We start from the raw sequence: 27,979 nt of genomic DNA, 5'->3' as shown, positions 1-27,979 counted from the left end.
CAAGATTGACCACATACAAATCAGCCCCGTAGAACTGACCACTGCTCAGGCAGGCCAAATTCCATACTTCCACGGCTCAGCCTCTGAGATCAAACTGTCGGCAAGCCCTGAGCCCGCCGCCCAGTTGACCACTTTAGTGAAGCCCACGGTCGACCAGTAGCTGAAACATGTTCCCTTGGGTATGAAAGCAAGGTCGCCAAAGATCAATTGTGCCCTTTCACTGCCGATTTCGAGATGCAGCTGACCTTCTGTGACTTGAACTGCCTGATCGACGTCGAATTGCAGCTGGGACTGTTTGTTGTTCGGCTTGATGGCGATGCTGGCGATGCTGAGCTTGTCGCTGGTCTGTTTGCCTGAAGCGAGTTGAGCGATGACCTGGCCCGAGCTGCGGTGCAAGTATTTGGGCCCGCGGTTGCTGGAGACGAAGTAGGGTTTTGTGGCATCATCGGGCAAATATTGCTCGGCGACATGCCAAGTGCCCAAGCCCTCTGCTGTAGTTCCATTTGTCCAATCTAGGTTGATGGTATTGAATGGTTCGGGTACAATGTTGTACTGAGGCATCAGCCCCAAAACTTTGGTCACGTTGAGCTGCGAGGCATCCTGCGGGTCAAACGGGGCGGTTGAACTGTAAGGTAGACCAGCAGCGGCAAAGAACTGGTCGATTCCCCCTGGAGCCATTCCTAGGGTGAGCTGGAAGTCGAGATCATTGGGACGATAGGTGTGGTTGTTGCCTGGAGCCAGGAATACAAAGTCATTGGCACGCAGCTCGCGACCGGTGTCAGCGTTGTGGAAGACCTGCACACTGCCTTTGAGGTTGTAGAAGGCCTCGATTTCTTTGTGGTAGTGGATGAGGTTCAGAGGAGCTGGGCCTGAGTTGACACCAACGAGTGAAAAGGAACCTGACGACGTGGTGTTTGGGACAAGGGTTCGGATGATCAAGCCCCCGAAATCCACGGCGTGGCCCTGCAGATTCGGCAACACATACGGTTGAGGCGTTTCAGGAGCCGCGTCCACCAATAAGCCACGAGATATGGGTGTGGACGTTGCAGTCGGAGCCACAGAGCTCAGGATAGCGCCGAGAGAGGCAGCGACTTGGAGAGAAGGCGTCGCAAGCATCTTGCCAGCTTGCGGGTCAGACGGTTGTGTATTAGAGAAGATCAAGCCGTGGAGGACAGTCTGGAGGAAGTTGGCAGGAAACATGGCGGCCGAAGGTCATAGGAGAGAGGCTCAAACTGTGAGTGACAAGCAAGCCTTCTTCACAAGGCAATTGCGGTGAACAAACAAACACAATAAATACAAGATACTTGACTCGATCGACCTGTACTTGGTACAGTCCGCTGTCAGCAGTTCAGTTCCCCGGTTAGCAAATAGTAAGCTGAGCGGGGAGTGGGATTCAACCCTAGGCCTGATCTCCGTTTGACGAGGCATTGCTAGAACGATGCTGTAGGAAGAGTAGCGAGCAGACAAGGATGTAACTTGACTCGATCTTGTTTCCTACCTGCGGAGGTGCTGCGGCGATGAGGCTGTTTGATTCCATCAGGTACCTGTCTTCCTCGGGCATGGGCATTTGAATATGTTGCAGAAAAGCATGATTGAGGAAGATGAGTAGAGAATTGCCTGCGTTGTGCTGAGTAGACATTGCCAGTGATCGAGAGCTGGAAATAATCCGGAGTAAATATTGCCAAGCGTCAGGGGAGGAACTTGGAAGCTGAGCTGCGCTTCTCGAGCCTCGAATTTCCCCAGAATTTCTGCGGCGTCGGTTTCGCAAAAGTGTCCACAACTAATTCGTTACCAAGTCGGTTTCTCTCCCTCGCGACTCACACGACTTTGATTGAATCTCTCTGTCCACTTCAACACTCTTCTGTCTCGCAATTGCTCTTCTTGTCGCGCCTGTGACGGGCCAGGGCGACACGCACCACACTCACCTTCTCCCTCCCAACCCCTTAGTCGTAACCTACATTCACAATCATGGTATGAACTTCCGCTTCTTCTCCTTAATGCATCCAGTCAGTCGCACAGAAATGGCTGACCATGTCTGCAGGCCTCAGCAAGACCAGCATCTCCCATGACCTCCGGCCCAGAGTCTGGTCCCGAGTCAACCCCTTCTGCGCAGAAAGCCAGCGGATCCTCTTCTATCGCACGCGCCGGCTCGCCTCCGGGCGGTCCTCGATCGGCCATCCGTCGTCGTGCAGCCGCCGATCATAAGGAATCAGTCAAGAATGCCAGACCGACCTCGACACGTGCCGCAGGTGCGGGTGGTTCCTCAGGGACAATGCTGAGATTATACACCGACGAGAGCCCCGGGTTGAAGGTGGATCCAATGGTGGTCATGTTCTTGAGCTTGGGCTTTATTTTCAGCGTTGTGGCATTGCACCGTAAGTCGCTGCAGCAGACCTGGTAGAGAAACCAGTGCTAATTGCGTCTACAGTCATTGCAAAGGTCACCAAGCGATTCTCATGAATGTATTAGAGCAGTGGTTCATGACGGTGTTCAGATGGAGAGACAAAAAGCATTGGGTCACAGGCATCTTCTATGTATAATATCCCATTCGGGCATGAAGAAGGCAGAGATTCGTTCAACACCAGGACTTGCTTTGTGTGAGATAGAAAGTATCATGTGTCCTGCTCCGGCGGGTATCAGTCTGGGAAGAAGCTGGACAATGACCTTTCTGCCTTGGCTGCTACACGTCGCCCTGTCCACCAGCCTTGATTGTCTTTGAAAAGAATCTTGCGACGTTCTCGACAGGACTCACTGGTCTATATATCCTGAATGTAAAATGAAGTAACTCAATGCAGGATCCCTTGTGCAGGAGTTGACAAGCGTGTTCGGAGAATAGGTATTCTAAGCGACCCAGATGCAACGTTCGCTCATTGTGTGCACATGGTATGACGATCTCCGATTTTGAAGCGCGTGGCCGACCTTCACTTTGGGCCTGACCACAACTCGACAACGCCATGCACGATTTACCTTGGCTGCCTGCATTACTTGCCGTCATAGCTCTCTCTCAACCCTGAAGTGCACCATCGAGCTCAATTAAATTCACCCTCCTGCAGATGAAAAGCATTTGCATGCCGCCATGACAGAACGAGACCAGAATCAGAATTCAGCCCCTCCAAGCAACCCGCAACCTGAAGTGGACGGCAGCGAAGAAGACAAACATGCCCACATCGAACTTCCGGCCCCCGAGTCTACAAAGCAACAGTCTTCCTCTTCAGCGCCTCTCGTCAACAGCAATGGCTGGGATGGAAAACTGCGTATGCCCCCTCGCAACGCTGTCTTGAGCAATCCCGAAATCCTCTCCGATCCCGACTACTCAGACCCGGATGCCCCTCCTGTCGAGCAAATTGAGGCCGACGAGGACCTGTTGGATGATTACCCGCTCGACTCCGAGGACGTTGACCTGGTCCATTGCCGCATATCTTCCCTCCCTGCCCTCAAACTCGAGCGCTTCACGCAGTTGAAAAGGCTGTGCCTCCGCCAGAATGCGATTACAAATATCCTTCTGCCCGAAAACCTGGGAGAGACACTTGAAGAGTTGGATCTGTACGACAACCTCATCTCGCACCTCAAAGGGCTCGAAGACCTGAAATGTCTCAAGTCACTGGACTTGTCTTTCAATAAGATCAAGCACATTAAACATGTCAACCACCTTCACACCCTCACCGAGTTATACTTTGTCCAGAACCGCATTTCCAAGATCGAAAACCTGGAGGGTCTCTCGAACTTGACCATGATCGAGCTGGCTGCGAATCGCCTGCGTGAGATCGAAAACCTGGACACCTTGACCCAGTTACAGGAACTTTGGCTGGGCAAGAACAAGATCACCGAGATCAGGAATCTCTCCCCTCTCAGTAACCTCAGGCTATTGGACTTAAAATCTAACCGTCTCACATCAATAAGCGGACTCTCCGACCTGACGAACCTAGAGGAACTCTACGTCTCTCACAACGCCATTTCTTCCATCCCTGCAGATGCCCTATCCAACAACAAAAAGCTCCGTGTCCTGGACATCTCCAATAACCAAATCTCGCACCTCGAAAACATTTCTCACCTGACAGAATTGGAAGAATTGTGGGCGAGTTCGAACCAGCTGAGCGACTTCCGAGAGGTTGAGAACGAGCTGCGGGACAAGGAGAGTTTGGAGACGGTATACTTCGAAATGAACCCCTTGCAGTTGCAGGGGCCGGCGGTATACAGGAACAAAGTGAGGCTAGCTTTGCCGCAAGTAAAGCAGATAGACGCTAGTAAGTCATGGTCCCTTTCCTTGTGTCTTTCGTGTTCTTCCTTGTTTAAGCCTTGTATTTGTTATAAATCAATGCAAGTTTGCTAACTCCGCGCTTTGTAGCTTACGTCAAAGTCTGAACTTCGGACCGTGCTGATGCAGAAGTTGAGACGTCGGTTCGCAAGTGCACTGCCGCTATGAATGGAACGTTCAAAGTCGCCCACTCCTAAACGAAGAGACTGCCAAACTGCGCGCGAAAGCCTGCATTGTTTTGTTGAAGGCTGTTGTCAGTGCACTTCATCATAACCGCGGGGTTCTCATAAGGTGTATACATATTCGTCTTTCTCTAGCGCTGCATATACCCAGCACTCCTGTTTGTGCTGAAGAACGAAAAGCATTATGTCAGATGTCTTCCACTTGAGTATCTGCTTATCGAGGATGGACGTGCCCATTCTGCATGGGATGCGTGGGTTGGACAACTCAGTACCAAGCGAGACAGTATCCTGAACGACGGAAGAGGGCATCGTGCGCCTGAGGAGACAGTATGGAGAATGGAGACATTGACCGTCTTGCACTGTACATCAAACATGCATGTATAACACGCAAACACAACCGGCAATGGCGAAAGAGCTCGGGTCTGAGTGAGTTGACCAAATCCACGAAAGAACTGCATCGGGTCGCGGAGTGGAACAGTGATACGCGGAGAAAGCGGCCCAGCGATGGGAAGAACAGAAAAGAGAGTGTAGCACGCAACCGAGCTTGCGGATCTGTCGAAAGTAACCCCTCCGCCAGTCACGGTTCTGTGGAGACAGATAGATACATGGCTCGGTTGCTATCATTGTGGCTTGTCCAAAGAGTGAGAGCGAAAGAGTCAAAAGACAGTTTAGAGAGCTAAGCGCGGGAGACACTGTCCGCCATGATCAAACCTGACAAGACCACCGCTCTCCTTTCCGTTCAACCCTTTCTATCGCTCTCCGGATTTCCCCTCGTTGTTTTGATTAGTTCTTTTCCCCTTCAGGGAAGGTGGTTGGTCGATGCGGCCAACATCGCCGCTGACTGACTTAATTCATGGTTCGTTTTTCCACGGGCAGTCAACGAAACTGGAAAACAAAAGACAAGGAACGAACTCATAACATTTGGTTTTTTTTTCTTCTCGATTCTTGGGGACACTAAAGACCTATGCGCCGTGTTCCATTTTACATGATACCGTCCGTTCATTCATCCAACCATTGCGCCGACCCGTAGCACACACGCCAGGCGATTCGATCATTGCGCGCTGTGATGGTAGATGCCTGCAACGATGCAGTGGTCTCGCTCGAAAGGCTCTGCAGGCAGGGGGCAGAAATATTAGTACGTGTATTTTAACTTGCCTCAGAAATAATAGGCAAGATTGAGCGGTGCGAGTCGTGCAGGCTCCATTTTGAGAGGAGTAAAGGGAACTCGGGAACCGTAACAATGCATGGGAGAGGGGGATTTCGTTTGAGGACAAGCGAAAGCTGCAAACAATGAAAAGATGCAAATACGTACCCAGCGTCAATTGCTCCTTGGGCTTGATCCGCTCCTCCCTCATCTTCTTGACTTCATTGGCAAACACCACCTCGGGCTTGGCCGTCGAGTCGATGCAGTTGGCCTTGATACTGACCAACACGCCTCCGCCGACTTTCAGGAACAAATGCGCATTGAGGCCCACGATACGCGCTTGATCGGGCTGCGCCACGTCCGCGAAAATCACATCCACCATGCCCACGAGCATGCGGTAGCGGAGCGGGTGGCGCGCGTCTTCGATGATGGGGATCACGTTGGTGCGGTGCGTCGCCATCGTGATCAGATCTCTTCCGGATCGGTGGGAGAATTCGACCGCGTAGACACGACCAGTTGGGCCGACGATGTCTGCGACGTGCGAGACGGAAGTCCCCGAGGCTGCACCCAGGTACAGCACCGAGGCGCCGGGCCGGATGTAAATGTCATCCAAGCCTCCCAGGATACCGGCGGCCAACTTCGAGCGGAAGGGGTTCCACACTCTGTACTCTGTCTTCGTGACCGGGGCATCTCCGTCGGCCGGGTTTGGCGAGGGTGAGTCGACGCTGATGCGCTTTTCGCCGTAGACGCTTTCGCCCGGTGTGAGGTTCTTGGTGACGAGTAGGTCTTCTTTACCGCCGCGTGCGACGAAGACGCCGGGATGACGGTGAGGCTCCTATTTGCGATAAAAAAAAAAACAAGGGTGTCACGGTCAGTTATGGGTTTTTCTCTCATGCTTTTCCATCTCTTGTTCAACCTGATCGGTGGGGAGGACGTACGATGATGACTTTCGCTCCGCCCTTGATGCCGGGCTTTGCACCACCTCCTCTCCCGCCACCTCTTCCTCCTCTGGCTGGCCCACCTCGGCCACCGGCCCCTCTGCCACCTCGTGCGCCGAAACCACCGCCGCCTGTAGATTGTAAAGAAAGATCCGTTAATCAACCTGTCCGAGCATCGTAATCAACTTTGCGGACGGGGGCTTTTGTCTCTCACCTCTCCCACCGCCTCGTCCGCCTCTTGCGCCACCTCTAGGAGGACCTCCTCGTCCACCACCGCCACGACCACCTCGCGGCGCACCGCCAAACGCCATTGTCTCTAGTGTTTCTGGGTGCTCAAGGGTGCTTTTCTGGGTTGGAAATGTCTGCTCGCAGGGTCGAAGCTGATCGTCTGAGTAGGAATGATCGATCAATACGTTATGCGCGGTAAATGAATTGGCGATAAGAGAACGATTAGAATGGTGCACTTTTTTTGATTTGGAGATGCGCAAGCCATCTTTTTCTGCTTCGCTCAAGGAAATTTTGGAGCAGTTGCCCCGAAGCGGCTAGACTGCGGATGACCCGCCAAGGCTAGACACTATTGGTGGAATGATTTGAGTATTCAGATATCAGCTCTGGATATCCAAGTGGCCCTGTCTCTTCTCTAATCTTTGCCATCAAAGCCCAACTGCTGGGAGAGACCAAGCCCATGTTCATGTTCACTAGAACAAGATGACGCTTTATTCCGATCCTTCGTATTCGGAATCGTCCTCCCAAGGCATCCAAACCTCGTCCCAGATGCGCCCTTGATCCCTCAACTCCTGCCAGTACTCCTCATCCCGCACCTCCTGCGGAGAACCGTCGAGCTGGACCAACGGGATAATGTCCTCCGGATACACGACTCTTTGAAACTCTGTGGCGGTGCGCCCACCTCTTTTGATAATCATGCCCAACAATGCAAAGTCGCTTTCCTCCTCGTTCGCAAACGCCTTGGGGCCGCAGCCGTAAAATTCCTCCACCGCGCGATCGAGGCCGCGGATCGTGGTCAGGAAACCACCCGGCAAGCTTTTCAGGCACTTCTGGTCCGTGAACGGCAGGCCTAGCTCGAAGAGCTCGGGCCTTCGGACGACCTTGTATGGCATTCGACGGCGCAGTTGTCCTTCGCTGCAGACGATGTCGTCGTCTTCGGCCATGTTGGTGCTGATTCGGCCTTCGTCCAGGGGAGAGACAGCAGCGCTCATCGTATCGTTTTCGCCAGGCAAGTGGTCCTCGATGGGGACGACGTTGAACAGATCAGGTGGGGGGGATGCCTCGTTTTGGGATTCGGGTTCAGGAGGTGAGGCTTCATGGTCTTCAGTGTTGATTTCGAGGCCGTCGTCATTTTCGTCGTCGTCGTCGTCGATTGGAGGAGGCACCCAACTGGCCGGCTCATTGTCTACTTCTTCTTCGTCATCGATGGGCCCCAACGCCTCATCGTCCGCGGATGGTGGATGCTGTGCCTCTGTGCTGAAGAGGTAGATGACACTGTCGTCACCTTGCGGAGCAGACGAGTGCTCAGACTCGTTCACATCCTGTTCGGGTTCATTCAGACAGGATTGTTGATTTGAGCTCTGCACCAGGACGCCACCATTGTCTTCGTTGTCGTTGTCGAGGTCGAGGTCGCTGTCGCCATCGTCTGGAATGTAGGAGGTGGCCATTCTGGAAAGTGTGCCGAGTTTCTACCACCGCTCGCGCACGTGACTGTGAGTGAAAGAAATATAAAGGTCGGAGAAACTTCAAGGTAAGGAGGTGAGGACTGGTGACAAAAAGTCACATTCACGCTTCACTTCACACGACGACAATCACCCAAACATTCACACCGGTGAAGCATGTGCCAGAACAAAGGTGACAATCAGTCTCGGCGCCTGTCTATTCGTAAATATCGATCTCTCCTTTGTTGCAACATTTCAGCCGTATTCAAGACCTGGACGTCTGTCCAAGGCACAAAGCAAGATACCCTCTTTGTTACCCATCCCACACTCCATATCCAGTTCTATATTCGCAGATTGACTTCAAATGGAGCAGCAGAATAGAGGAAATCGTCCGAAATACTATCCACACCACACACTGTTCACCATACCTCACCCTCACCCTGACTGTCACTGTCGCAGAACTCCGTCACAGTTTCGAGGCACTCAGCGGGACCTTGTGCTTGGGCCACCACCAACCCACGAACCTTTCCAACTCACGGTCCGTCACGCCGGTCTTCACATCGTACGGCTCGCAGCCTCCGAGAAATGCCCTGATGGCGATTTCTGCGTCTTCTTCTGCGTCGTAGTTGTACACACTGCCAGATGGGTTGATGTCAGCCAGTGCCCGTGCTGAAATGAGCTTACTTGTTTGAAGCGTGAATGAGGGAGGGCTTGAAGGGGCTGCGCTGAGACTGACCTCAATGTAGTCACTGGATCGCCGTACAAGTTTGGCGAACGCATGAATTGCTCGCCCTTCAATTCGGGAGCCATGGCTTTGTCTCGCGCCTATACAGTAGATTCTCTCGAATCAGCAATCAAGCCCACCTGTAGAGTGCGGCAATTGAGGCCCGGGAGAGAGTTTATTTACCTCTTGAATCGGCCCATCCGGTACCTGCCAGATGGCCCCATTGATAAATGACACCTGCTGCTTGTAGTACGCCAAGGGCATTCGCCTCTTCTCGTAAATCTCGATCGCTTGGGCAATGGTGATTTTGTCCTCGACAACCTTCGCCAGAGCGCGGGCCAGGAAGGCGCCGTCCTCCATCGAAGTCGCGGCCCCTTGCGCCATGTGGTTGACCATGGAGTGCGCGGCATCACTAAATAATGAACAAACTCGAGAATCAGCCACGGGTTGACCTTCTCAGGAAAAGTTTCACCACAACTGGGAAGGGGATTAGGGTGTTCCATACCCCATCAACACGATATTCTTCTCCTTGGTCGACCAGCTCTCCAACGGCCCCGTGACCAACAACGGCCACCTCTTGGCCGAGGTGACCATGTCGACGATCCTCTTGATCCTCGGATCATAGTCCTTGTAGGTCTGCCGAAAGTCCTTCTCCATGTCGATATCCTGGACGTCGTCCACCAGGTGGTCCACGTGGTGGCTCAGGACCATGTTGAACTGCTTCCCCGCCGAGATCGGGTACGAGATGATGTACGACTTGTCGGCCATCCAGACCTCCATGGTGAGTTTTTTCTCGATCAGTTCCTTCGCGATGGGGTCGCGCCGGATCTCGTCGTAAGGGACGATGGCGCGGTACGCGCAGTTCCCCGTCGGAGGCGCCGGTTTGACGTGCGGCATGATGGTTCTGCGCACCGTGGAACGCACCCCGTCGGCGCCGATGAGCAGGTCGAACGTCCACGATCGGTTCTTGGCCGTGGTCACGGTGACTTTGTTGGATGGCGACGAGGTCCAGTCGATGGTCACCACGCGAGCGTCGATGACGAGTTCGGCGCCCTCGCGACGAGCCACTTCCGCTAGCCCGGCGTGGAGGTGCATTCGATGAACTGTTCTCTCTCTCTTCGTCAGCACTGGAATGCACAAAACGCTTTCAAAAAGGGGGGGATGGGCCGGGGCCTGGCTGACCTAACCACCATGGTATACCGTTCAGATAGCTCACAGATGTTAGTGTATATACAACTATTGATTCACGGGCTCTGGTGGTGAGCATCAATCAAGCCTTACTTGCGGACGTTGGGTATCGTCTTCGTATACCCGATCAGGGTGCCGTCTTTCCTCCGCATGTTCAGCTCCTCGAATTCCACGAGATCGTCACCGATGACTTTGTCCACGCCCCATTTCATCAGTAGTCTGGCCACGTTGGGCGTCATTTGGATGCCAGCTCCAATCTCGCCGAGCTCTGGGGCGGCTTCCAGGACCGTCACCTTCGCACCGGCTTTCCTGATGGCAATGGCTGCCGCCAGTCCGCCGATGCCGGCACCACAGATGCCAACATTCAACTCGGGCATGTTTCGTCTTTTGCAAGAAGCTTGTATTGGTGGTTGCCTTTTTCCTGATAATTTGCGAGACGACTGGGGAAGGCGAATGGATGTGTTGGAAAATTGATGTCAGACGGATAAAAAGAATACAATGCACCAGGACAGTGGAATCGTCTCCTCTCTCAATCCAGTCTCCTAATTGAGTAGAAGCTCGCAAGCAGTGACAGGTTCGAGCAGAAGAGGACGCACTAAAGACGTGCAAGGGTGAAAATCATAAGCATATCTACTCGTACATAATTGTCGAGAGGGTTTCGAGCGCCAGCATGATGATATGGGGCTATGTCCCCATCTCCGTCACGAACAAGCTCTCCGCATCAGCAGGGAGCTTTTTCGGATTGAAGGACATGGGGAAGAGGTGAGGCGATCGCCCACAGCACGTTGCGAGAGGACCAATGGCAGCGTTTCAATCTCGACCTTAGACGAGAATCTCGATGCTGGCCCGGGTAAGCTCCGAGTCCGGTACGTGAATCCAGCTCGGTGTGCTCGCAGTATATAACATCGTACGGCTGCAACGAACTACCGACATCAGTTCCCGAGTCCCCGACGCGTGAGAAAAGGAGGATTTGATGGTATTGAAACGAGAATGGAGCCACATCAGCCACTTTTGAGAGACAGAGCGAGGAGCCAATTTCGAGAACCCCAAATTGGAGATTTCAAGGTCGCCTCCTAGTCATTCGCACTTGGACGGCCTTGGCAGATGCTTGCTTGCACTTCGTACTTCGAGCCAGTTTGACGTCACCACTTTTTGATCTTCCAGCATACATTCAAGTCTCGTCAAAGCAGTCCCGTTTAACGGTCGCTTTGACGGTCGGGGATACAGAGCCTCGTCCAGCACCAGCGCCAGACGATACGGCGAAAAGCAGTGGATGATTTGATGCGGCCGACTCTTACATCAGCGCGCCTAGTCCGCAGCTTCAGCCTCTGGTCAAGTCTAAGAGCGCGAGTTCTCCAAATTCCCCTGTTTGGCACTCCAGGGAAATCTCACCCATCACCGCCAGCGCCGGTGGCCAGGGAGGAAAGCATGACCTCTCATTTGAATGGTGAGCTTTGGATACCGAGTTGAGCCGCACTCTGACTGTGCAGTCTCGGTCAGCTATATCAGCGCCAACCCTACTAATCCAGCGCAGTTTTCAGGCAACCTCTTGCCTTCTTCTCCAACCGTCCTATGACTGGATTCTATCGAGATGGCTATTGTAGGACAGGAGCTGCAGACTTTGGCAACCACGCCGTCGCTGGTGTCGTGACCGAAGAGTTCCTGGACTTTAGTGCTTCGCAAGGAAATGATCTGCGGACAGCAGGTCTGACAGGGGGCTGCAAGTGGTGTCTCTGCACGGCGAGATGGCTGGAGGCGTTCCAAGCGTACAGAGATGGGAGGATCGGTAGGAATGCAGTGCCGAGAGTAGTGTTGGAAGCAACCGAGGACAGTGCCCTGAGACAGGTGGACTTGGATACGTTTAGGCAATTTGCGGCCGAACCGCAGACGAACGGTGTGAATGGTGTCAATGGCGTGAACGGGCACTGAGAGACCCGGAAACTGCGAAAAGGTGGTGATATGGAATTTGTCACAATGTTAGTAGTACCCTATATCTTTGGAGGGCAAGAGTCAACAACTTACGTGGAAAAGAAAAAGGGATGGCGCCGCTCTCCAGAGTAATCGGAATCGAATTGAAACCCTATCATCCCCCAGGAGGAGATCGATAGGTTTCCGCTGCGATTGCACTAAAGTAAGGAAGGGACACCTAAGGTGACCTCCAGACAATCTTCGCAACGGCTCTTCCAAAGGGAAATCCCTCGAGACACAAACACCCGCGTGGGATGCCGGTCTTGAGGCCCTGTACATTTCTGATGCCAGATTGCGAGCACGCGAAAAACCGTGCCGGGCCCTCGCGGGCAGTACCAAGTGCCCCCGAAATCACAGAGTGCTTCGAAGGCAGAGGTGCAAAGGTTGAAGATTACTCCGAATTTCTCATCTGCAAGGAAGAAGACGAATGCTCGACTGTTGGGAAAACGGGAGCAAGTCGTTTGTTTGTGGCAGAGAACGCAGCGGATGGAGAGCGGCGCGCAGAAGGAGAAGAAACAACTTTGGTGCGTTGTGTTGATAAAAACTAAATTCAGACTCACAATTGTTCTGCCGCGTCTCACCGCTTACGCCTACACACCTGCGGCGACACGTGACCGCGGCCGAGTTAAGGTCGCCACGGTTGTTTGCCATCATGTATATACCTAGGTAGGATATAGCGTCTATTAGATTGGATATAGAGCCAAACACCGAATTTGTTATTGGCGAGATAGCCTATATTATTACATGCCGCTGTGAATCCCATGGACTTTCCCATTGCACGCAACCACGATATGCAAACAAGGCAAGCAAATGTATCCGATTACACCTGAGGGTGCATAGGTGTAAACCCTCCAGAACCCATCGTTATCGGCGAGTCGGCAGCAGAGCCCATAGACTGACCAACCATCTCAGCTCAGGAATCTAGTGGTTTCCACAACAGTCATCCGTACGTCCAAACCCATGCAAGTGTCAACCCGGAACGTGGTCGTGTAGCCGGCGCGGGCATTGACATGGAGCTTGGTGGCTGATGGAACCCTGTGCACACTTCTTCAAGTGCCCGAAGTAGGCTGGAGGCCGGGACTGAGGCCGAAATGGTGGTGTTGGTGGTTGCGATCCGCGGTACGTGAGAAGGACGCGGTCATCACACCACCATTCTGATATGAGTGCCCGACTCCCCAATTCGCATGCGACGTGGTGAGTGCCTTCCAGCTTGAGAACAAGACCCAGGACGAAAAGCCGTAAAGGATATGGCTCTGGAAACCTTTGAGTCGCCCATCGAACGAACTCAATGCGCGACATGGTAGACTCGGCATCAACTCGATTCAATGCGACCCGTTTGAGGGCGCGAACGCCATAGCACCAAGGCTCATCAATCCCAACAATGGTAACTGCGCCGGAGAGAAGGACGACGTTCCGGAAGGAAGTAAAATAGTGATAAAATGAGCGCGCCTTTTCCGGTATCACGCATATCGACTCCACAACTCAGCTTGTGCTTCTTTTCGTTGCGATATGCCGCGTTGTCTCACTTGTAATTCGGTCCTTGTCCCGGGGGAGGCCCACCCCATCCCTGCGGAGGTCCTTGTGGAGGCATTGTAGGTCCCTGACCCTGCATCGAGCCGACATCAGGTCGATTCCTGGATAGCAGGTTAGCATCCCGCATGTCTCAAGGCGCACGTTTAGTGTCGTCGTACCTCATGTCTTGACGAAATCGGCAGATAGAGCAGGCAACCTAGAATCACGGTGAGCAGGCAGAGTATTGAAGGCTGAATGGAGTCTTTAAACGGACCTCTTGGTGTCTCCCTCCCAGCGGGATGACGGGGACGAAGCAGAAGGTGAACCAGTCCCAGGATTGAATTGGATGCGCCGACCAGTTTCCACAGTTGTGACACTGAGCAGTGACGCCCTCGTAGCCTTTCAAAGGGCTTGTGAAATCTGGACAGGGGGCATGACGGTTAGCGAGCGCAGTTCGTAAACCAGAGTCCGCAGGTCGAAGCCAGCTCACCTTTGGTGCCGACGACGAAGAAGAAGGCCATGGTTGTTGGTCAGTGATTGGGAGACGCGATACGGAAGCAATATTTAACGATAGCAGTGTAGGGGAAGAGGAATGATAAAGCTTGCGGATGAGAGCGGCTGTAGAGGGTGGTTTTGTGCTCTGGTGATTGAAGAGGCGACGCAGGCGAAGCAGGGCGCATGACAAGACACACAAGACACTTGACGCGCAACACAACGGAGCTTGCGCGACTTGGCTCTTTGTCTCGGCCACGACTATTGACCAGTTCCCCAGGTACTGTACTTTTTGGAGCTCGTCGAGAAACCCAACATTCATAGGTATTTGTACCGAGTATTCGTATGCAATCCACGCATTGTCTGTGGCTGCGCATCCCACCGCCATTTGGACGGTGAGGCCAAATGCCCTCACTGTGACCAACAACCACCGCCCTTCCCTTCTCATCCTGTCACTTTCTGCTTTGTTGAATTCACCGCAGACTGTGTCCAAGCCCATCAAGAGTCACCATGGCCATCAATCCTGCTTCGAGATCACAGCCCTTCATGGAGCTTACCCAAAATCCCCAGCATCATCACCGCCCGCTCGGTCACGACCTCTACCAGCCCATGCCCAACCCTCACCTTCTGCACGGCGAGGCTAAGAGCTCCGCCGCTTCCGCTACCGCAGTCCTGCAGAGCGACGACGTTATGGTCTCGCGCCACCGGACCGCCTCAACCTTTGACACCGAGAGCCAATCTCCCACCCAAGCCTCCCCCTCTGATCCTCTAGACCTCACTCGCCGTCTCAAATCCCGGTCGGAGCTCGACCGTATCACAGCCAACACAGCCCGCAAACGGAATGCCTGCAACCCGCTCCATTTGGCGGGGCAGTCCCAGCAGGCCAAGATCGCCAACTTCTACGAGTCGCAGAATGAACAGATCGAGCGCCTACTGAAGCCCGTGGATGAGCATGTCAGAGAAGCAAGAGACTCACAAACATCCACCCAGCTGCGTTTCCAGATCGCCGTCTACGGCTCGTTCTTGGCGAACATCATCCTTGCAGTGCTGCAGGTGTATGGTGCCGTTAGTTCAGGTTCACTGTCCCTGTTTACAACCATGGCGGACGCCATATTCGATCCCTTGTCCAATGTTACACTCATATTATCCAACAAAGCCGTCAACAAAGTCGATGCGCGCAAATTCCCCGCCGGCAGAGCACGCATAGAAACGGCCGGAAACATTGTGTTCTGTTTCCTCATGACCGCCGTCTCTCTCATCCTGATCGCTTTCTCTGTCCAGGAACTGGCGAGAGGCTCGACGGAAGATACCAAGACTTTCCATCTACCGTCCGTTATTGCGGTGGGTATTGCATTTTGCACAAAACTCGGCCTATTCCTATATTGCTGGGCACTCAGGAATCAATACTCCCAAGTCCGCATCCTCTGGGAAGACCACCGCAACGATCTGTTCATCAACGGCTTTGGTGTGTTGACGTCCGTGGGCGGAAGCAAGCTGCGATGGTGGATAGATCCCGCCGGTGCGATTGTTCTCTCGGTCTTGATTTCCGTCCTGTGGCTCCATACCGCGTACTCGGAATTCCAGCTCCTCATCGGCATATCCGCCGACACCGAGACACAACAACTCATCACCTACGTCTCCATGACACATTCGGAGCACATCAAGCACATCGACACCGTGAGAGCCTGGCATAGTGGGCCGAGGTTGGTGGTGGAAGTGGACGTCGTTATGGACCCCGAGGAGTCCCTGCGGGTGAGCCACGACATCGCCGAGGATCTGCAGATGAAGCTGGAGAGTCTGCCCAACGTGGAGAGGGCGTATGTTCATGTCGACTACGAGTTTGAGCATCGGCCAGAGCATTTCTTGAAAAAGGAGTTATAGAACGGTGAAGCCTCGCCCAGATCGGCGGCTGTGTACATGTGCGGCACTTTTTGTGTGTATTTTTGGTGGGTAATTTAAATGGCTCCAACCTAGACAGCGGTTCAGGAGCCTTGGGAGGCATCCTTGTTTGGACACGATTAATGACGAGATATCATTCGGCTCATCGACGCGCGTGTTGTTGAACACATGTTTTCTTTAGAGCGATGTAGTCGAGGAGCATGACCAATTCTCCTACTAACAACCGCGCGTATCCCTTTTTGATTTCCCAGCTCTGCGCGTCCAGATCTCAAGGGCACGGTAATCCACGCTCGAGGCCAACACCAAAGACCCCATGTGGCGCGCAGAGTCGGATACTGATTTACATCATGTTATTCAGTAAATCAATCGGTGTTGGTCGGTCCTGCCTGCTCTCCGCGGGGTGCCTCACACCCTCACCAAATCTCACATAGATGGGGCCGCTGACACCTTGGGCCCTGGCTGGAAAATACCCTTGATCGACAATCTGTTCTATTCCTGGTCAGTTGGACGTGTATACCACACGTATGGATAGATACATACCTATAGAAGAAGAGTTCTTTGGTGTGTACGTGTGTGTCGGATCTTGATTCAAGACCTTTACGCGTCTCATCTGTGACTGGCGTTGTAGAGGCGGGTACACTCGACTCGATTAGACTCGTGCTTGTTGACAAAGGCGGAGAAGTATGTAACTGTCTTTTCGTAGCGGAGCCCGAGGTCCATTCGTTTCCGGACGACGCTTTCTCCACTTGCCTCGGAAATCGCTGGTGCATCAGCAAATAGTCTGTATTTGTGGCGGGATGTGTGTGATAAATGACTTGGATGCGCAATTGCACCACCACCGCTGGAGTGTGGGAAGTGGTTCGAAAACGGCGCCATCCTTTTTGCCGGTTTGCTGGAACATTGCATCTCACACAGCTGTCACAACGGCAAAGGGACTCGAGGCCTCGATCTCGTCCCACAGATCGATCCCGTCGTTGTCGTTGGTGGCAGGAAGCCACAGGAACTCGAGCAAGACGTCGTCGCGGAGGGCGGTCCAGGAATCAATCTTCAGCTTCCGCAGGCAGCGGTCGATGATGCACACGAACCAGGCCCGGGTGCCATTGTCGCCGCTGTTGCTGTCCACACTGCCCAGAGAGGCCACGCCGCCGATGAAGGTGATCCATAGCGTGAGATGCGGCGCTGCGGACCACGCGCGGGCAAAGTCGCAGCGCGACAGGCACCGCTTGATGCTGCGGGCCAGCAGCTCAAACGGAGCCGCGGGCAGTGGGAAGACGCACAGCATGCCGAACGTGAGGGCGGCCAGCTGGCAGGTGTGAAGCACCTCCGCGCCCGCGGGGCATGGCTCGTCTAGGTCCGGCGTCAGCGACAGGATCCCGTGCATCACGAAACATCGAAGCTCTTCCAACACCGCGATGCTCGGCGCCTCGGGTCGTGCGGCAAGGTAGTCGTCCACCGCCCGAGTATATTGACTCAAGCCCCGCAGAGCGATCTCGAGATCCAACGATGTCAGCGACGAGTCGAATTGGTCCAGCGTCGAAAACCCTCGACCGAGTCTGTGGAGTGGATGGTCGGCTCTCCACACGCGCGCCAGGGCGCTCTCAAAGTTCACGTCGAGACAAGGTGTGAAAGGCAGCCGCGGCCGCTGGACCGTGCGGCTGGCAAAGATGAGGTCTGCACTGAAAGTTGTAAAATATTAGAGTCAGCATCCCCTTCCTGGTGCCTGCCAGAGGCTCTCCAAACTTACTAGCAGAGAAGTCCCCCAAGTCCAGGTAGTGTATACTTTTCGATCCCACCACGGAGCTCAATGATCTTCAAAAGCCCTTCCCGATGCATTGAGGCAGCTTCGAGAGGCCCGCCGTACAGATTGAGTAGGCGCAGAGAGTTCAGAGGGCCTTGAGTCGGGCCCCGTGGCCGGTTTGGCTGAGGCCGGGAGTCGAGCGTCATGGAATGATAGGCAAGAGTGAAGACAGCAAGAAGAGTGCTGTCACTGCACGCTGTCGAGTGGTTAGTCAGGGCCCTGTTGACATAAGTAATGGTCTCGGAATAGGCGTGAATGAGCTGGCGTTCGGCCTTCCGACCTAAGTGTTGCTTCTGCTTGTTCCTCATGAGCTGCGAGAACATGTATGCATAGAGAAGGCCCGAGTCGGACATGATCTTCCGGACCCATGTTGCAGCAAGGTCATCATTCTCCCTGGAAGTGTTGGCGGGTAGTGCTTGGCTGAAGGTCTCGTAGAGTTGGTTGAGCAGAAGCCTGATCTCGTAGTCTGAGAATGAGGCCAGCTGGGGGAATGGCACAGGCAGGGGCAGGCTAAGTATATCGAGGGAGGTGCGAGAGGACAAGCCGAGAAGCATTTGAGTCGTGTGCCCCTGTCCCTGCTGTTGCTGCTCCTGCTCGTCCCACAACAGGGGTGGGTAGACAGGTATAAATCCTGCCCCGGGATTAGTGATCCGAGACTGGGCTATATAGTGCCCTTCCGTTTCTGGAAAGACATGGTGGTCTGTGGTTGGCGGATGTATTCGTGATGTAGGGCGGCCAGCGCTTTGCGCAGCACCAGCGGCGGTTGATGTGGCGCCTTTTCGCCAACGCAGCCTTGATGCATTTGCCCTAACCGCGCTACGAGACTGGGTCTTCTCGCTTTTCGTCTTGGGATACCCAATGATGAAAGTGGATGGCCTAGGCGATGTCCTGTTGAGGAATCCGGGGTTAGTCACGAAGCAATGGACTAAGGAAACAGATCAGACGCGATTAGTTGTCCCGCATCGTCCACCGTCCAGGGGTACTGCCAGTTCGCCTTATTCGTCGATTGGAATAGAAAATGGCACGACAGAAAGAAACACTCACATGGCTCTCGGTGGCAGTTGCGACCGGTCCGGACTTGGGACATGTGGTTGGATGGACTCATTGGTGGCGCTCCTCGCTCCCTGCTCAGTCAAGTTCCCAATGCTTGTAATTGACTTGCCAGTGCGTATTCGGGCATTAGGATATCGAGATGTACACTGCCTGTTTTCGGTCAATGGTTGAGAGGTTTTCAGCTGGGCAGCAAGATTTCAATCAGATGACCAGAAATAAAACAAAACGTCGTGTCTGACGAGGAAGATTTAACGGGTGGAATAGCACAATAGCTCCCATTCTTAGAAGACGCCGGTCAGCAGTCGGCCTCAAACGCTGGTGGTAATGTTGTATTTACACAAAACCCAATGGAGAACTATCCGAGACCATGCAAGGTACATTTCAGGGCCGATCTTGACTTTCTCCAGGTTGTGCGGCATGGTGAAGGCGATCTTTGGAATGTGTCGGGATAGGATGACACGACCTAGCAGCACTCTAACAGACTTTGCGGTTAGACCACCTTCGAAGATGGGCATAGTTCGAACCGTGAAGTCGGGGTGGAGTTCTAGTCAGACGGGCAGCAGAACGAGATTCCTACAAGCCACCAAGCTGACCACGACAAGACGAGGAAGTCCTCAAGGGTGTGAAACTGGTGTAAGAGCCCGCTAAGGATGCCAGTATGTCAAACGACTAGTTTAGCAATATACACAACCAGGCAAATAACCTTGACCTGGAAGATTATCTCGGTATCAGTTCGACCCCTATAACCCACCATATCGCATAGCATTATGCAATCGAGACACATCTGCGCGTCACTCGACCCCCTTCGTCACACCACAGCCAGAATTGCATTCATTCTTTTCATGGACATCATAGATGGACCCAAAAGCCCCCGCGGGCAAGCAGCAAACGTAACCCCATGCACGAACACCAGTTCTCCCATTTTGGTGCATAGCCTAATGCGAATCTCCCGTTCGTCCAATCCTTTGTTGAACCCAACTCGCCAGGGGGTTGAAGAAAATCAGAGAATCAAGCATCGCCTGCCATGATCCAAGACTCCGCCTGCAGGGTAAGTGAAAATCCAGAACGTCCACCCAGTCGTGAGAACCCTGAACTAGAAGCCGGTGAATAAAGCAACAAAGAACAATGTAAGGGAAAAGCTCCACAGCTCATCCCTCCCAACCCTCAACCTCGGCCAAGGTGGAGACCCAATTATCTCTGCTGGAACTGCATGTTTTGCTGTTGGTGTTGTTGTTGCTGCTGCTGCTGCTGTTGGTGTTGTTGTTGTTGTTGAGCCGCCATCATCTGCTGAGCATGTTGCATCTGCATCTGCTGCATATGTTGCGCCTGCTGCTGCTGCAACACCGCCGCCATGTTTGGATTGACTCCCTGCATATTCTGCATATTCATCATACCATTCTGCATTCCACCGCCTTGTTGTGCCATCTGTTGTCGCACCTGAGCTTGTTGCATCTGCGCCATTTGATTCATTGCCGCCTGACGCTTCTGGATTGCCGCCTGTGCGAACCTCTGAGCTTGCATTTGTACATGTTGCATTTCCTGCGGTTGCAGCATTTGCACGTTTCCACCATACTTTTGCGCAGCTTGTTGTGCGAAGCGTTGTGTATAGCTTTGCAGAGTCTGCTGAAATAGTTGTTTGAGTTGAGGATCCACCTGCGGCCGTTGTTGGGGATGGGGTACTCCTTGTCCCATCATCTGTCCCTGGGCTTGGGCTTGGGCTTGGACTGCTTGCATCATTCGTTGCTGTTGTTGTGCGTGAGCTAGCTGAGCTGCTTGCTGCTGAGGAGTCATGTGATTTGGCGCTGGAGATCCGTGATTTTGCGCTTGCTGCAGGCTCTGCATTTGAGCCTTGACATGCTCGGCAACAGATTGGTTGTAGGCTTTCTGACTTTGGGCAGGATTGGGTGACATGTGTGCGCTTTGCGGAGTCCCTTGCTGCTGTTGCTGCTGTTGTTGTTGCTGCTGTTGTTGTTGCTGCTGTTGTTGTTGCTGCTGTTGTTGCATTGCCTGTTGCTGCTGTTGCTGCTGTTGCTGCTGTTGCTGCTGTTGCTGCTGCTGCTGCTGCTGTTGTTGAGCAGCTTGGCGAGCTATTGCAGCTTGCCGATCCACCTGTGCGTGATGTTGTGCCTGTATATGCGCCACTTGAGCAGGCGACATTTGCGGAGTTCCATTGACCATTTGCTGCTGCATCGCTGCTTGCTGGGCCTGCGCGGCAGCCTGTTGTTGCATAGCATGGCGTCGTTGCATCTCAACTAGTTGTTGAGGATTCATCTGTCTGGGCACACCGTTTGGCATCTGCGCTTGCATCCCGGGAATCATCCCAGCAGCTACCATTTGTGGAGTAGCTCCGTGAGGGCTACCATGAGTAACGGGCTGCGCAGGAGTATTCTGTCGCATGATCGGGGTGGCATTCCTTTGAGCAGGTGTACCGTGAGGTATCTGTGGAGTGCCATTTCGACTTGGGCCCTGAGTACTGGGCGCCCGGGTCATAGGTGCACTGGGGTGGCCGTGCTGTACGGCCGAGCTTGGTCTTGGCGGAGATCCGTGCCCCTGCTGAGAACCAGACATCGCCATGGGCACGCCGCCTTGAGCAGCATTTGCAACAAGAGGTGAGGACGCCGCGAGTGGGGTGCCTTGACGGATAATAGGCGATCCCCGCTGTTGACCGGCCATGATTTGGGTCTGCATGTTCGGGGGTATGCCGTTGACTTGCTGAGAGGGGGGCCTTTGAGCAACTTGAGCGGCCTGCTGTTGTTGTTGTTGCTGCTGCTGCTGTAGTTGCTGTTGTAATTGTTGTTGCTGCTGCTGGGCCTGCTGGGCCTGCATTGCCGCCGCCGCCATTTCTTGCTGACGAGCTCGCAGCATTCGTGCTTCCTGCGCACGTTGCATCATGATTCGCTTTTTCTCCTCTTCCTGGAGCCGTTCTTGCTGGCCTCTTCTATTTTCGTCTTCTTGAAGCTGCCGATCTTTCTCACGCTGCTTGCGCTCGGCAATTTCTCGCTTGATGTTATCAAGAGCATTGAACTTCTCGAAACGGGGCTGGAAGAGAGCGGCGGCCGCTTGACCGTCCACTCCAGCAGCATTTGCAGCACCATTAGTACCCGCAGTACGCTCATCCATGATAAGCATAAATCGTTCTTGTCCCTTGGCATGCGCGTCATCTGCCGCCAATTCAGCAACTGTCCTTTTTCGGCTCTTAGGTGATGGTGGTCGTTGGTCGTGAAGTGGATCTCTCAGCTGGGTCATGAGGGTTTCCGCTTCCTCCAGGCTCTCAACAGGCTCTAGATACAAAGGAGGGGCCGTCGCATTTACCACCCTCCCTTCATACTCAAGCATATCCTTGGGATCAATCTTCAACTTTATCTTCTTGAAGGGCGGCCCTTTTTCAGTCGATGGAGTCGGTGGAATGGCTGATATCGGAGTCTGCGGAGCACCAGTTCCGGGTGCACGGCTATTTACGTTTGCTTGTGACTGCTTCCGATTCAGTGACTTCGGGTCTGGAGTCATGGCATCAATGACGAGATCCATGTGTCGGGAGAGAATGGTGGGTCGCAGGGCGACGTGATAGACCTTCGGCTGCGGTTTTGATGATTTGGGCGCGACATCGATGGTATCGTCGGAACTGGGATGGGCCCTGCTGTCGTTCGAGGTCTGTTCTTGTTTTAGGGGAGGGGACTTTGCAACAGACTGTTCCTTCGTAGGGTATGGTGCGTAGGGCGAAGGAGTTATGTACTGGTTATAGTTGTGGATGGAAAATGGTTTTTCGTCGTCTGCAGCGGCACCAGAAGCGGCAGCATCCTTTGCGACTGACTTGTGGTCGACCACCCGCACAATGAGCCAACCGTCGTAGTATTTTACCTCCGACTTCCGAAACTCTTCTACCATATCATGTGGAATCGTGCCTCTGGCCAGATGTTCAATGAAGACACGCATCTCGGAGTGGTAACTGAAGCTACCATCCTGCTGATCGAACCGGAAATGCGTAGGATGAAGGTGTACGATTAGAGAGGGCGCGCACCCTTTGTATTTGCGGAGAATGTGGGATTCTTTGGGGACTAAGGAGCGCAATATGTCAGCTTCGCTTCCTCGACAGCTTGAATTTATAAGAGCGTACCATGAGGCTCCGGATATTTCTTAGAAGCCCGCTTATCCAGAGGTCCACCATCAGCCGTGCTATTTCTTGTCGTCAAGCGCTGTACTCGTCGATTCGGTCGGGCGGCGGTATTTGCGATGGCGGTGTTACTGGTCGTAGACGTTGGCGTCGGGTTCTGTCCAGGAAGAGTCTTCCGCGCACTGGAAGGCGAAGAGGACGGCGCCGTGGGCTTGATACCGTTCAAATTGGTCTGAACAAGAGGCGGAGGGGGTTTCTTCATCTTGGTCGCCGTCCCCGCAGGCTTCGCCATAACCGCAGCCATGATGGCGCTCCACCGAGCGCGATCGAGGTTTCACAGTCTCCCACGCGCTGAGGTCGTTACTCCGAAGGAGATGAAACCTCCTCAAAATCTCCTCGGCCGTGATGCGACGCAGTTGGGCAAACGCGCATCATGAGGGGCAGAGGTCGGTCGGGAATTACTTGAAGGGGTTCCGGGAGTAGAATGGCTCACTCTCTGCGATTCGGGCGTTGAAAGAATCGCAGAGCCCAAGAAATATGGTATATGGGGTCCGAATAGATGGAATCGTGGGTATGGGGGTTGCTTGCGATACCAGTGCCATCATGGTCGAAGTCGCAATAAGGTCAGAATGCGCTATTCTTGGCATTCACCTGCTCACGTGCCTGGTCACCCTTGAACAACGCCTGGTGCCGCTTTAAAGCTCCCAGCTCCCAGCTCCCAGCCCAAGCCGAGACAACGTGGAACTTCCAAGTTCCAACGTCGTTCTTCTATTCTATTTCCGATGAAAGATCGAAGACTTTTCTTCTCTCTTGTCTTTATAACGCCCGTTTTGAATCCAGAGGAATATATCGCAGGTGCAGGACCTGCTGCGCTGAAAGGTCAAAGTCAGCATGACCAGCGAGACCTTCCTCAGATGGCTCACTTGGGTCAACAATGTGACCAGGTATTCCCGTCGAAAGGAAGATGCCTCGAGTCTCGTGTTTTTTGTCCAGATGCACTTGCAATTGAAGATATCATGTTCCGCAGCGAGCATCGAAAGTTATGGCATTTATGCATAGAGCGGCCTCGGCAGATGATTCTGTCCGATCTGTCCTATGCCATTGCCTCGGCCGAGGAGAGCTCGAAAGATTGCGAAGATCGCAGATATTCGTCACTGCGACTTGGTTGTTGAGTCTCAAGTGGCTCATGGCGAGATTTTAAGGTTCAGAAACAGGGTCGAGGCTCTATAGGCGCTGATTGTGGTTTCCAACGGTACATCTTCAGTCTTTGTCTTTGACACTAATGAGGCGGGTTATTGGCCCTCCCAAAAGCTCCCGACCTTCCTTCATGCATTGCACTTTGGTTTTGGAGAACAAGTTCTCATCGCAACGCTCGAATACTGGCCAATAGAAGTTTCCCTGAATATATCGAGCCTACGACGAACCTTGCCTTCAATCTGGCAACGATTCTCGAAGTTCGCGCAAGTGCTATTAGGAAATAAGGAAGCCTACTGGAAGGTTTGACGGCGGATATCACCGTGATCAATGGCAAATACCCTAGACAGTCAGACACGCCGGTGTGCAAGAAATAGACACGGTCGTTGTGGAGTGCAAAGTCCTCAAGGAACGGGGTCGATTTGTCAAGTTATCCTTCAAGGATGGTAGTGATGGTATAGTTATAATATCTTACCGTGAGGGCATATCGCTTGGTTCATAGTTGCAGAGCAATCGCGCAGCACAAGACTGCATATCCAATGGAGGATAGATGCTTGCGACATGAAAGTTGTCAAAGGAGAAATCCTCAACCATGCGGGCTCAAAGAGAGGCGCTCACTCCACAGTGTTGAAGAAGAAATGGCTGTATGCATTACAGAAAGAGCATATAGGGTGCGGGTTTAGTATACCGGCAGCAAGAGGCATGCGTTGGTAGGACCTTGGGTCCATCTCTACTGGCCTTCTTAGATAGGAAGCTGAAGCCGAACCCCTTTAAAGCTACGCTTATGTTGGTTAAGCATTGTGCCTCTCCGAATCTGTATCCGCTCCCTATTATCAAATCGGCCGCCACCGCGAGATCCCCACAATCAATCTGTCTTTGCCCACCTCTGCACTGAAGCAGAGACGTATTTCTGGAGCGCTTTTTCCAACCTCCTGCTTTTACCAACGTCCTCGCTGCTTCAAGTCATGTCCCTGAAGACCTGCCACAATGAAGTTTCAATGTTGGACACTGAAGCCATGACAGACTAAAGTCTAGTCTCTCATCGTTGGGTGGGACTTCGGCAGCATCTCGTGCTGACCCATTCAGATCGAGCACGCCATTTAGCAGCGAAATTTTGTTGTCACACCGGGATTTCAGAACTTCAACCTTCTATCCGTGCTGGCGCTTTGATGCTCGCTGCAGCACTTTCTACAGCAGGGCGTCAGTCATCATCCCGTGCTTGAGTATATCCATGGCGGAAACAACACAGGGTGTTAGCAAGCAGGTTCAGAGCAATGTAGAGCCAGCGGTCCTGTCCCAGCCACGCATCACGGAAGGCCCTTCGACCCTCGACGAAAGTGACTTTGTGACGGTCACAGAGGATCGTGAGCTTAGACGAGGCCTTCATCAACGGCACGTGTCTCTGATCGCTATCGCTGGAGCTATCGTGGGTTCACCGCTGTTTTTTTTTATATCTGCGTCCCAGGGCTGATTTATATTCCAAGGGAACGGGCCTCTTCCTGGGACTCGGGGGCTCCATCCAGACTGCTGGTCCCCTAGGAGCGCTGCTGGGCTATGCGACTATTGGTGCAGTTGTTTGCGCGGTGCAATTTGCCCTGGGCGAGGTGACTGCTCTTTTGCCCGTTACCGGCTCGTTCGTTCGACATGCCGAACTTTTGATCGATCCTGCCTTTGGCTTTGCAATCGGGTGTGTTGTCCCCTACCTCCCAAGCACTAGCACTTCCTAACACGACGACCACAGCTATAACCTGGTGTACGGCAATTGCCTCTCCATTCCGACGGAAATCACGGCGATCTGCGTTCTCTTCCAGTACTGGACAGATGTCAATCCTTCGGTCTGGATTGTTATATTCATTGCGCTTACCCTTATCGTCGGCTTGTCTTTTATCGGTATTTATGGCGAGGTCGAGTTCTGGTTCGCTCTGCTCAAGATCCTGTTCATCGTCTTCCTGATTCTGCTCGGTTTGGTCATCGACCTCGGTGGAGTTTCAGGCACGCCTCGTATCGGCTTCAGATACTGGAAGCATCCCGGCCCATTCGTCGAGTACATAGCCACCGGCTCTTGGGGCAACTTCCTCGGCTATTGGGCCGTCATGAGCAACGCAGTCTTCAGCTTCGCGGGAACTGAGAGTATTGCTATGGCGGCAGCCGAGACCCGGAATCCACGTGTGGCAATTCCGAAGGCATGTAAGCGAGTCTTCATCCGTGTTGCAACGTTTTACATCCTGGCTGTACTCATTGTAGGCATGCTTGTGCCGAGCAACGATCCGAGACTTGATGATGAGTCCGGCACTGCTGCGCAGAGCCCATTTGTCATCGCAGCCAGCGCAGCGGGCCTCAAAGGCGTTCCATCACTAGTGAACGCCATCGTGATCACCTCGGCGTGGTCCAGCTCCAATCAAGCCTTGCTTTCTGGTACCCGTGTCTTGTACGGCCTTGCGCTGAAAACCCAGGCGCCTAAAGTGTTTCTGCGCACTACACCCTGGGGTGTCCCATACGTTTGCGTGCTGTTCTTCGGGGCTTTCATGTTCCTTGCTTTCATGAGCCTATCGGACAGTGCGCTGACTGTATTCTGGTGGCTCGTTGACTTAACGGCATGCGGTGTGCTAATATCGTGGATCACGGTGCTGTTGAACCATTTCCGGCTGCTACAGGCTATGAAGGCACAAGGGTTGGAGTTGAAGATGCTCCCCTGGCACTCAAGATGGACTGGTACGTAGTAACATACTCTCTCTTTGCTTTCTTTATGCTGATGACACGTTTTCTCAGAGGTTTCGACACCTGCGGCACTGTTCTTGTGCGTTGTGATTCTTCTCACTGCTGGATTTCCCGTCTTTACCAGAGGGAATTGGTCGGCCAGTGGATTCATCTCGTCATATTTGTAAGTATATCAATCCTGAAACTCTTTTAACCAGCCTGCTGACAATGCTACCAAAGGGATATACCTCTTGTGATCACGGCATATCTTGTGTGGAAGATAAATAAGCGGACTAAGGTTGTGAAACTCTCAGAGATTCCTCTTGAAGAGGCTCTTTCACGGGCAGCCGAAGATATAGAGCCAGAAACTAAAACACCACGATGGCGACAGATAGTAGGGTTTCTTTGGGACTGATGGAGCCTCTGCGCAGGGAAAGGACAGCATCAGGTCACTTCGTCCACGTGAAGTCTACAACATATCGAACAACAAGGGGCGACAGAAATAAGACCACGAAAAGCGTCCATTAGTTATGACGTGCAATCCCGCGTCTCGGCGCTCTCGTGGAAAGCGGCTTTCTAGAGGTTGCAACTAGATACAGAGCACGGCCCCCTCATTGGGAAAAGCGTTTCCGCCTGTACAGAAGTTTTCTCCGGAGCCATCTTTCAAGAGAACCGCACAAAGCCAATTCGCACCTCGTGGAACAAAGTCCGGGATACTCCGTATGAGAAAACCCGCCGACAATGCGGAATAACGGAGAGTAGTCCGCCACATGCTCTGGCCATTCGAACACACGAAGCAAAGCTATAAGCCGGGGAGGCCTGAGTGGTGAGCGAAGCGAAATGCTCGCCAAAAGCGACCTATCATGCCACAAGTCATTGGCTGCTGTTGCCTTCAGGAAAAGAAAATCAAGCATTCCAAGCTTTATCTCGTGCCATGTGCACGCCTCAGGAACCCTGGTGGGTTTCTCGAACTAGTAAGTCACTAGCCATTCAAGTGCCCAACGGCTATCGCCATCACGCGTCGTACAGTCCACTACCATATCAGGACTAGATTTCTTGAACCCAGACCGGCTTCTGCATGCAAAGACGAGGGCACGACGAATGACGCGAACAATGGCCCATATCACGAACGGGCTATCTTGCGAGTCCGCTCATAA

General features: G+C 53.2%; 12 protein-coding genes across 12 annotated transcripts; 5 read left to right on the top strand and 7 right to left on the bottom strand.

Moving 5' to 3' along the window:
* Window positions 1-45: 45 nt before the first annotated feature.
* Z520_02271 (uncharacterized protein) lies at window positions 46-1,200 on the bottom strand (the record flags this gene model as incomplete). Its single annotated transcript, XM_016772785.1, has 1 exon — window positions 46-1,200. One exon carries the CDS (start codon window positions 1,198-1,200, stop codon window positions 46-48), a length of 1,155 nt encoding a protein of 384 aa, XP_016636255.1.
* An 865-nt stretch (window positions 1,201-2,065) lies between these two features.
* On the top strand, window positions 2,066-2,401 carry Z520_02270 (uncharacterized protein; the record flags this gene model as incomplete). Its single annotated transcript, XM_016772784.1, has 1 exon — window positions 2,066-2,401. The coding sequence occupies one exon, from the start codon at window positions 2,066-2,068 to the stop codon at window positions 2,399-2,401; it is 336 nt and encodes a 111-aa protein (XP_016636254.1).
* A 675-nt stretch (window positions 2,402-3,076) lies between these two features.
* Window positions 3,077-4,362, top strand: Z520_02269 (uncharacterized protein; the record flags this gene model as incomplete). The annotated part of the gene is made up of 2 exons (XM_016772783.1): window positions 3,077-4,244; window positions 4,346-4,362. 2 exons carry the CDS (start codon window positions 3,077-3,079, stop codon window positions 4,360-4,362), a joined length of 1,185 nt encoding a protein of 394 aa, XP_016636253.1.
* Window positions 4,363-5,593: 1,231 nt separating this feature from the next.
* On the bottom strand, window positions 5,594-6,830 carry Z520_02268 (rRNA 2'-O-methyltransferase fibrillarin; the record flags this gene model as incomplete). Its single annotated transcript, XM_016772782.1, has 4 exons — window positions 5,594-5,718; window positions 5,750-6,416; window positions 6,520-6,650; window positions 6,734-6,830. 4 exons carry the CDS (start codon window positions 6,828-6,830, stop codon window positions 5,594-5,596), a joined length of 1,020 nt encoding a protein of 339 aa, XP_016636252.1.
* Window positions 6,831-7,235: 405 nt separating this feature from the next.
* Z520_02267 (uncharacterized protein) lies at window positions 7,236-8,192 on the bottom strand (the record flags this gene model as incomplete). Its single annotated transcript, XM_016772781.1, has 1 exon — window positions 7,236-8,192. One exon carries the CDS (start codon window positions 8,190-8,192, stop codon window positions 7,236-7,238), a length of 957 nt encoding a protein of 318 aa, XP_016636251.1.
* Window positions 8,193-8,652: 460 nt separating this feature from the next.
* On the bottom strand, window positions 8,653-10,475 carry Z520_02266 (uncharacterized protein; the record flags this gene model as incomplete). Its single annotated transcript, XM_016772780.1, has 6 exons — window positions 8,653-8,821; window positions 8,923-9,011; window positions 9,094-9,322; window positions 9,416-10,013; window positions 10,093-10,121; window positions 10,192-10,475. The coding sequence occupies 6 exons, from the start codon at window positions 10,473-10,475 to the stop codon at window positions 8,653-8,655; spliced, it is 1,398 nt and encodes a 465-aa protein (XP_016636250.1).
* A 1,051-nt stretch (window positions 10,476-11,526) lies between these two features.
* Z520_02265 (uncharacterized protein) lies at window positions 11,527-12,027 on the top strand (the record flags this gene model as incomplete). The annotated part of the gene is made up of 2 exons (XM_016772779.1): window positions 11,527-11,545; window positions 11,633-12,027. 2 exons carry the CDS (start codon window positions 11,527-11,529, stop codon window positions 12,025-12,027), a joined length of 414 nt encoding a protein of 137 aa, XP_016636249.1.
* A 1,561-nt stretch (window positions 12,028-13,588) lies between these two features.
* Z520_02264 (uncharacterized protein) lies at window positions 13,589-14,099 on the bottom strand (the record flags this gene model as incomplete). Its single annotated transcript, XM_016772778.1, has 4 exons — window positions 13,589-13,700; window positions 13,758-13,795; window positions 13,853-13,998; window positions 14,069-14,099. 4 exons carry the CDS (start codon window positions 14,097-14,099, stop codon window positions 13,589-13,591), a joined length of 327 nt encoding a protein of 108 aa, XP_016636248.1.
* Window positions 14,100-14,580: 481 nt separating this feature from the next.
* Window positions 14,581-15,951, top strand: Z520_02263 (uncharacterized protein; the record flags this gene model as incomplete). The annotated part of the gene is made up of 1 exon (XM_016772777.1): window positions 14,581-15,951. The coding sequence occupies one exon, from the start codon at window positions 14,581-14,583 to the stop codon at window positions 15,949-15,951; it is 1,371 nt and encodes a 456-aa protein (XP_016636247.1).
* A 925-nt stretch (window positions 15,952-16,876) lies between these two features.
* Z520_02262 (uncharacterized protein) lies at window positions 16,877-18,321 on the bottom strand (the record flags this gene model as incomplete). The annotated part of the gene is made up of 2 exons (XM_016772776.1): window positions 16,877-17,645; window positions 17,714-18,321. 2 exons carry the CDS (start codon window positions 18,319-18,321, stop codon window positions 16,877-16,879), a joined length of 1,377 nt encoding a protein of 458 aa, XP_016636246.1.
* A 1,690-nt stretch (window positions 18,322-20,011) lies between these two features.
* On the bottom strand, window positions 20,012-23,235 carry Z520_02261 (uncharacterized protein; the record flags this gene model as incomplete). The annotated part of the gene is made up of 2 exons (XM_016772775.1): window positions 20,012-22,875; window positions 22,935-23,235. 2 exons carry the CDS (start codon window positions 23,233-23,235, stop codon window positions 20,012-20,014), a joined length of 3,165 nt encoding a protein of 1,054 aa, XP_016636245.1.
* A 2,121-nt stretch (window positions 23,236-25,356) lies between these two features.
* Window positions 25,357-27,237, top strand: Z520_02260 (uncharacterized protein; the record flags this gene model as incomplete). The annotated part of the gene is made up of 5 exons (XM_016772774.1): window positions 25,357-25,551; window positions 25,610-25,812; window positions 25,867-26,837; window positions 26,895-27,006; window positions 27,063-27,237. 5 exons carry the CDS (start codon window positions 25,357-25,359, stop codon window positions 27,235-27,237), a joined length of 1,656 nt encoding a protein of 551 aa, XP_016636244.1.
* Between the last annotated feature and the right edge of the window lie 742 nt (window positions 27,238-27,979).

This window comes from Fonsecaea multimorphosa (assembly GCF_000836435.1).
Source record: "Fonsecaea multimorphosa CBS 102226 unplaced genomic scaffold supercont1.3, whole genome shotgun sequence".
Lineage (NCBI taxonomy): Eukaryota > Fungi > Ascomycota > Eurotiomycetes > Chaetothyriales > Herpotrichiellaceae > Fonsecaea > Fonsecaea multimorphosa.
The sequence above is the reverse complement of the archived record's forward strand: the minus strand, read 5'-3'. Positions and strand labels throughout refer to the sequence as shown.